This window comes from Hordeum vulgare, chromosome 2H, assembly GCF_904849725.1.
Source record: "Hordeum vulgare subsp. vulgare chromosome 2H, MorexV3_pseudomolecules_assembly, whole genome shotgun sequence".
NCBI lineage: Eukaryota > Viridiplantae > Streptophyta > Magnoliopsida > Poales > Poaceae > Hordeum > Hordeum vulgare.
Window position 1 is genome coordinate 462,550,436 of NC_058519.1, and position 8,588 is coordinate 462,559,023.

General features: G+C 43.7%; 1 protein-coding gene across 1 annotated transcript; it reads left to right on the forward strand.

Moving 5' to 3' along the window:
- The first annotated feature begins 5,052 nt into the window (after positions 1 to 5,052).
- Positions 5,053 to 5,807, forward strand: LOC123430257. The gene has a single exon (XM_045114133.1). The coding sequence runs from the start codon at positions 5,093 to 5,095 to the stop codon at positions 5,621 to 5,623; it is 531 nt and encodes a 176-aa protein (XP_044970068.1). The 5' UTR covers positions 5,053 to 5,092; the 3' UTR covers positions 5,624 to 5,807.
- Positions 5,808 to 8,588: the final 2,781 nt, after the last annotated feature.

The window sequence follows — 8,588 nt, forward strand, 5'->3', positions numbered from 1 at the left end:
ATGTACGACAGAACACACATCAGTCTGGGAGGAGGCAGCAGGGTGTGACAACAAGATAGTAGCCTCCGAAACATATTGGGTCAAGAAACTCCCCTCTCCTCACCAATGGAACAATAGGGTCCACCGCATCACACCAAGCAGTAGGCAATATTTCAAGAGGCGATGCCAGTGCTTCATCAAGCATAGGTCAACATATCGCGAATCGGTGTCCATCTGCCCAGACGAGAGTGCTGCAACAAGAACATCCTCCCTACGAGGGGGATGTAGCAATCCCCGGGACGAGACGAGCGTTCACCAAGGGACAACAAAAATAGAGCCTTAAAGTAAGATACCACAACTTCAATCCTCCCCAATAAGGAAGACACGCGCAACATCCACTGATGGAGATTGGATGCTCCCTCCTTCAACGACACAATAGTTACATCAAGCTCGGCCTATAGGTCCCTACAGAGGAGGCGTGCTTGATGTGAGAATGACGTCCTAAGGCTGACGTCTGTGACATGAATCCCGTCGGTCGATGGACGCAGGGTTGGAGGGCGAGGAGTGTCACGCTCTGCGTTTTGCCTCACATGACTAAGTTAATAAAACTCAAAAAATTTGACCAACAAAAACTTTTTGTGTGCATAAGATGCTTGACTTGATTGCTATTTGCTTGTTTGTGCCTTAATTCGTAAAACCCTCCCACTCTCAAAACCCATCTCCTTGATCCAAATCTTTGCCCAATGATCATGCCATGTGTATAGGACATAAAAATATTTTTATAAAATATCATTTTGTCCAAAAAAGCATTTATTTGATTTAGGTTTTCAAAAAACCCTGAATTGAGATTTACACTACAACTTCTCAAATTCAGGAAAATCTTTTGCCTCAAATATTTTATTTGGAACCTATTATATATAATACTTACCAAAACCACAAAAATATTATTATAAAAGTTATTTTCGTATTTTATTTAAATAACTTTTTTGAGGCCACAAATTGTCTTTTATAGGGAAATTTATTTTTATGTTTTAGAAATATTTGAATTTTTTAGGGAAACTTAATGAACATATATTTTACATATATATGAGTTTCAACACATCATCATGTTCAAAATATTGGACAAATCCCTCCAAAATCCTTTCTGGATATTTAAAGTATTTGAAATATTTCTATAAAAAATATTGTCAAATAAATTCGTGAAACTTATAGCAAGTCACATATACCTCATATAACGATCTTGCCAAGTTTTAACCCAATTCGAATTGTTTTAGTTCATAAAAGTGCCCTAAACCCCTCTTTGTCCACATTGAAATTTGATCAACTTTATATTGCCAACTGTCACCATATGATCTCAAACTTTGTATACATGTTCTAATACCCTAATGATGCAACTACACCAAGTGGTGAATGAATTAGAACAGTCTAGCTTAGCTAGATCTAAACAAAGTTGTTTCTGTTGATTTCTAGTGTTTGAAACTTTTGCATTGGTCACTTTCTCCAAATAAGCTACAAATTTTTAGTCATGACCATTTGATCCTATTGCTTATTAGTCTAGTTAAATATCATGGCTAGTAGGCCATCTTATCTAGCTCAAATCATCCTCAACACCTTTTGGTGATTTTTCAAAGTCATATTTTTGAGCTGTTCTAGTATATATTCTCCTTGATCCCAACTTTTTACCACATTATGTCCTAGTACTCTTCTAACCACAGTAAGTTTTCAATACCACAACTTAATGATTGGAGGGGTAGAACCCTCATTGTTTCACCTTGGACAACATCCCTCTCCGTCTCGTTTCTATATCCAATGCCCATATCAGTATGTGAGCATCAAAGAGCATCTCAGAAAACCCCGTGACACATGCCCCTGTCCTTAGACAAAGTTATGCCGGTCATACGGATGCTCCAGAACGCGCTACAGTGCGCTTCGACACTGTAGCCGGCTTCTGCCCAAAGCCCCTAACTACCCCGGGCCACTACGGCACGCCTGTCGGCGCGTCTAGGGGGTCCAAAAATGATAAACTTAGGTAAACTTTTACGCAAGCTTACATAACCTCTCTTTTAAGCTAATAATTAAACATCCCTCCTCCCTTGAATTTCAGGGTAAGCAAGTGCGTCCATTAAGTCCCAATTAAACTGAGCCAAATCAGCATGTAACTATGCTAATCACGTAACCTTACATGGGTGTAGCAAAACTCGTATATGGACCCGGCTGCAGTGGCATAGCTAGGGGGGGGGGGGGGTGTCCGGATGGTCCATGGACCACCCTATCTACAGCCTATATATTATAGCAAAAAATGAGTAAAATTTAATATGAGTAATTAAATACAAATAAAAATTTACTATTGAACCACTCTGGATTATTGAGCTGGCTTCGCTGATGACTGGCTGTATATGTTGTTACGTAAACGACAACGCCTTCCATCACACGGATTTCGCTCGCGTTCTGTAGCGCTCGGCCTTGCATCACGGACGTTAAAGAAAGTTAGATATCTCTACCTAATAATAAAGTAAATACAGTTTCTGGTCGTCCGTCGTGGCAGTTTGTAAAAACACCCCCTGTTTTTTCATAATCAACCCGCGGTGAACTGGAAAAAACGTTTCGTTTTTTCAAAACAGCCACTGTCCTCCACTGCTAGCTTATCCGTTCGGGTTCTCCACCACCAGGCATACGCACCACTAGCGGACGAGGCAAGGCGTCGCGGCAGACGACGCGTCGCGGCGGGCGTTGGCTGCGACGGGCGTGAGCGAGGCGAAGGACGGCGACACTGGTACTAGGGGAGGACGGGGGCGCCGGCGTGTCGCGGAAGGATGGCGGCACCGGTACCGGGGAGGACGGGGGCGCCAGCACGTCGCGGCGGCCGTTCGCTGCGGCCCACATGGGCGAGGCGAGGGACGGCGGCGCCGATCGTAGGGGAGGACGGGGGCGCCAGCAGCTAGCGAACTCGGAGCCAGGCGTTCGCGTCACGGCGGACGACGCATTGCGGCGGGCGTGAGCAAGGAAACGGAGGGCGGTGCCGGTTCCAGGGGAGGACGGGGGCGCCGACGCGTCGCTGCGGCCCACATGGGCGAGGTGGGGGACGGCGGCGCCGGTCGTAGGGGAGGACACGGGCGCCATCAGCTGGCGAACTCAGAGCGAGGCGTTCGCGGATGGATGGCAGGTGACCGCGTTGACGCCCGTCGAGGTGCCCGCGTGGCCGAGTCGGTTCGTCTACCTGGAGCCCGAGCCCGACGAGCAGCAGCAAAAGGACACTGAAAGTAGGGTGCCACTGCACGTGTACCTGGCACGCCGTCGGGCAAGGGCGTCAGGCGCACGCTCATTGTCGTGGCCATGAGAGAAATCCTGGTCAGGATGAGAGAACAAGAGGGCAGAAGCTGCCGCGGCTCCATTGACGCGCTCCACTGCCTACCCGCCGGCGGAGGGTTCCACCTGCCCCTGCACATGGACGCCATCGAGTTCGCAGCAAGCAGCAGCAGCGGTGGTAAGCAAAGGGAGGAGGCAGCAGGAGCAGAGGGCAGAAAATAACATCCGGTGTGTACAAGGGAAGGTTGAGGCCGATAAATAGTCCCACATTGCTGATTTACATACAATCTATCTCATTTATATACGTGTTTAATGTCATGGGTATTAGGAAGTCTCTCGGAGATGATGATCAATGAGAAAGGAAGGAAGGGCTAATTATATCTTACTCCCTCCGTTCCTAAATATAAGTCTTTTAAGCGATTTCACTATGTGTCTACATACGGAGCAAAATGATTGAATGTACACTTTAAAGTATGTCTATATACATCCGTATGTAGTCCACTAGTGAAATCTCTACAAAGACTTATATTTAGGAACGGAGGGAGTACATGAAAAATAAAGAAGGAAAGAGGAGCTACTGACATGCACGAGAAATAAAAGAAGGAATACGTGTGAGGTGGGCTATTAAACGGATGCTTGAGACAAGCATGTTCCCTGCATAATTTAATATCTCTGTATACATGCACCGTTGCATATAATTTAAGGGATACTATATGAACGGCTTATGAAGTATACAATTAACATTTACACATGGTAGTAGAATACAAAATACAATTTGTTTTTAGACACTATTTATCTCACCGAGATAGACGACTACATAATAAAGCAAACTATGTTTTGTGTCAAAATAATGAGACAAAAGAAGATAAGCTGCTCAGGACACATGAATACACTACATTGCAAGTTGATAAAAAAATGTGTAAAGTGAAATTTGGTACTAAAGCAAATTAATCTTTTTGATCTGCAAACAAATTTTAATGATAATATATGCCATTCAAGAGAAATTCATGTTAAGCATTGATTTAGAGATTGGATGTCCCATCTACTAATTTAGGCCCTGTTTGGAACCATCCAAATTATATAATCTGGTTTATAATCTATTGTATTTCCAAACAGGACAGTTTATATTGTAGATTTTATAAACTAAATGACCAGATTATTATAATCTCATAATCTGCTCTACCCCAGCTAAAATGAGATTATGGATTACAAATGACGTGTTATCCTTGTAAACTTTAAGAGAATTACGCAGTGCCATCGCCACTTTTCTATTTTTCCTTGTAAACAGAGGGCAAACATGTCATTATACAATTTAAAAACTGGTTTACAGTTTATATAATCTGGCCTCCAAACATGCCCACCTGAATTATTTTTATAAAAACCAGATTATGTAATCTATATTCATAATCCAGATTATCATAATCTATTATGGTTCCAAACAGGACCTTAACTGTAAAACTGTAATATTTTATCCCGTTACAAGCCACGGTCATTTGTTGTACCATTCTAAAAAAACTGCCAATTATTCAACAACGACTGTTTCTGCGGATCCGTGCCTTATCGCCATGCATGCATGCGCCCGCCCGAGCGCAAACGCCGAGGCCGCCCACCGCCAACCCCCACGGAGACCCGGTCTCGATCATCTCGATCGGCGCCACTCTCGTAACTGCTCTCTCGCGATTGCGGATATATATATATAGTCGGCAGCCGGCCACCGCTGCCGCATGTACGTACGCCGCCTACACAGCCATCCAAGACCACCGTGCCTCCACCTGAGCGCGACGCCCGTTCGTCCGCCCACTCGGCCATGGCGCCTCCACCGCTCCACCTCCCGCCCTACTTAGCCCCTACGTGGTCCTCCGGGCGCCCCCGTCCCGCGCCATCGTCGAGGCCACCGTCACAGCTCCACCCCTTCTCCGACCTCCTCACCGAGGCGCTCGGGGCCGAGAGCTTAGACCCCGACGACGTCGCCATGGATGGCGTCGCCGCGGTCGAAGGCCCGGACCAGCCTTGCAAGAGCCAGCAGCACCACCTCGACGGCGCCGACGAGGAAGGCGACCGAGGGTTCGTGATGCCGAGGCGGACGACGAGGAGCGGGAGGGCGTTCCCGCCGCCGATATCGGTGATCGGCAAGGGCGGGCGGCCGTGGCTGACCCTCCGGGCGCACCGGGAGGACGGCCGGCTCGTGCTGCGGGAGATGCGGCTGCCGTCGCAGGAGCTGCTCCAGTCGTGCAAGGAGGACGGGAGGTTCAAGCTCTTCATGCACCCGGAGGCCGGTGGCCGATGCGTCGCCGGCGCCGCGGGATCACGCGCAACGACGGCCGTGCCGCAGGACTAGGAAAGGAAGCGCACTTTGAGGAGCCGATTGACCAGATTTATCTGTAAATTAGTGCCTCGGTGACATCACTAGAGTTCTACCTCTCATTCCTTTAAACATTGATCGTGATCATCTTGCCTTGCCTTCCCGTACGTATAATCCATCCACGCATGACGCATGGTTGGAACAATCGCAGCAAATCATCTCCCACGGGTTCAAGTGTCACTTTATCTGATCTGTTTCGTTTCATGAGAACCGAGATACCGCATAGAGACAGTTCAATTTCAATCACTGAAACACAAGTACACAACAAACACTAGTAACCGACTTGTAGTTGGATGGTTAAAGAAATAACGATATCCCCAGCCCATCAAAGTTCATGTTCTCATGCTTGCATTATTTTTAGATTTTTTTCAGAATCTCCGACGATACAATTTTAGTGGTAGAAGATGTTTCCGTCAACGACGAGACGCCTATGGTGACTTCGTAAATCTCAAGATGATATGACGGTTCGGTCTATTGAATGTGCTCATAAGGATGTGGTATGCATTCATATGGATGAATGTATGCACATGTATATGAACGTTTGCGTATGTATAGTGTTAAAAAACATATAAAAATATCTTTTTCGGTATTACACTTGACTACAGGAGGAAGACAACATATCGTAACACAATGTGTTTTTGCGAGGGAGGTGTGGCATAGGAGTTTTGATCTAAACGTGGGCTGCCCGACCACTACCAAAACATTCACCGAATGGTGGACTCGATCTAGGAAGTTAGGGGGTGTTTGGTTACACGGACTTAATAGGGACTTAGAACTTATAAGTCTTTTTAAGTCACATCTAAACCAAACAGGAGAGACTTAAAGTGAGCATTTGGAACTTATGAAATAAGACTCTTAAGGAGAGTTTTATAGGGACTTATAGTTGTAATATGGTCTTTTAGTCCATGTTAAGTCCTATGAACCAAACAGGCAAGAACTTTTTAGGGACTTAGGACTTATAAGTTGGGACTAAAAAAAGTTCTAGAACTTATGAACCAAACAGGGCCTTATTCAAGAGACAGGATAGGCGTGGATTCGACACCCTGATCATCACGACGACGTGTGCATTCTGGAAACAAAGGAACGCCAGGGTGTTAGACCGAGCACATCAGTTCAGGAGGCCTTTAGATTTAGCCCTTCAAATCTTAGACGAAATAATGGATTGAAAACTTGCCGGTGCTGGTGTAGGTGATCTAGCTAGATCGTTTTGTGTAGAGTTAGCGTAGGGTCTTGGTGTGTGGGTGACCCAACGTTCAATGTTCACATCCTTCCTCTCGTAACTATTTTGCTCTTTTTTATAAAAATATGATACATCATTTACGTATACTTAGAAAAAAAATGTTACACACAAAATCATAATATAACTCAACTAGTTTTTATGTAAACGAGATTGCTATTTTTCACACGACAGAATTTCTGTAACAAATCCAAACACCGCAGATGACGTTCATTTTGAATCGACGGTCGTTTACATATACTTAGAAAAAAAAGTTACACTTAAAATCACAATGTAACTTAACTAGTTTTTATGTAAATGAGATTGCTATTTACCACACGACTGGATTTCTGCAACAGATCCAAACACCGCGGATGACGCGGATTTTGAATCCGACCGTCTAGTGACGGGATGTGATTTAACGTCGCAAAAATATATGCGCACAAAGGGATTCAAACTGTGGTTTCGTTTAAGCTGTAGCTAGCCAACCAACCAATCCAACACCTAGTTGTTTATGTTGAAGACAAAATGTATTTGATCTGTTGCTTTGAACTACTTTTGAATTACCAAGCTCACAAACAACAAAACCGACCAGAATTTTTAGAGAAAAAAGTTCATAAGTCACATATTGCGGTAATTTTTTAGAGAAAAAACTTCCGTACGAATATTGCGGTAGATTTTTTACCCAAAGGGAAAGTTGTTGTAAAACATACCTCTGATAAGTTATGTGTAAATATCATGATAACACATATACAATAGAGCTAATATTTCACATATAGACACTGGTAACTTTTGACTCCGGAATAAAACTTGTTGAAAAGCATATCATGTAACTTTTGTGCAAGTAGCATGATAATATACACACCTCAAGGATGATAACTTACGTACAAATACCTTGGTAAGTTTGACCAGAGGATTTTTTTTTGTTAAAGACACATCCGCTGATAATTTCTGTGTAAATAGCATGATATTTTTACCCACCCTAGACCTGATAATTCATGTGCAAACATCGTGGTAACTATTAACACGTAAAAAAGTTGTTAAAGAGATACCCCAATAATTTATGCTTAATTACATGATAATATACGCACCACATACCTGATAACTTATGTATAAACTCCATGAGAATTTTGACTAGTGGAATTTTGTTGTTGAAAACATACCCTCACCCTTTGGACTTATTGAGCCACAAGGCAATGAACATAGCATGAACGATCAAAATAGGTCCGAACATCCACTGAATTATTTCACACACCAATCAGACACCTATTTGACGAGGAAAATGATGCGTAGTGATGGTTGTCCAATTAAGTAACGGGCATGTCTTCGCCTTCATAGTATGGTGATGGACGGAAAGAAGACTCCTCCTAACTTTTTTTGCAAACAACATGGTAATATATGCATCGTCGATCAGATAACTCACTAAACACAACACGCTAACTTTTTTGACCACGGGATAAAAGTTGAAAATATAGCCACACAACTTCTGTGTAATAACGTGGCAATATAGTCACAACACAGCTGATAACTCACGTACAAACACCACGATAACTTTTGACGAAGTCTTTTTAGTATAAACCCGTTAATTTTGTGTAAATAACATGGTAATATTCGACTCCATACCTAATAACTTAGGTACAAACACCATAATAACTTTGAATAGGGCAAAAGAAGTTGAAAAGCATACCCTCACTAAATTTTGTTTAAACAACATGGTACTTTACG

What these genes read in the sequence shown, in the direction of transcription:
- LOC123430257 (XM_045114133.1), top strand. Translation starts at nt 5,093, where the DNA reads ATGGCGCCTCCACCGCTCCACCTCCCGCCCTACTTAGCCCCTACGTGG.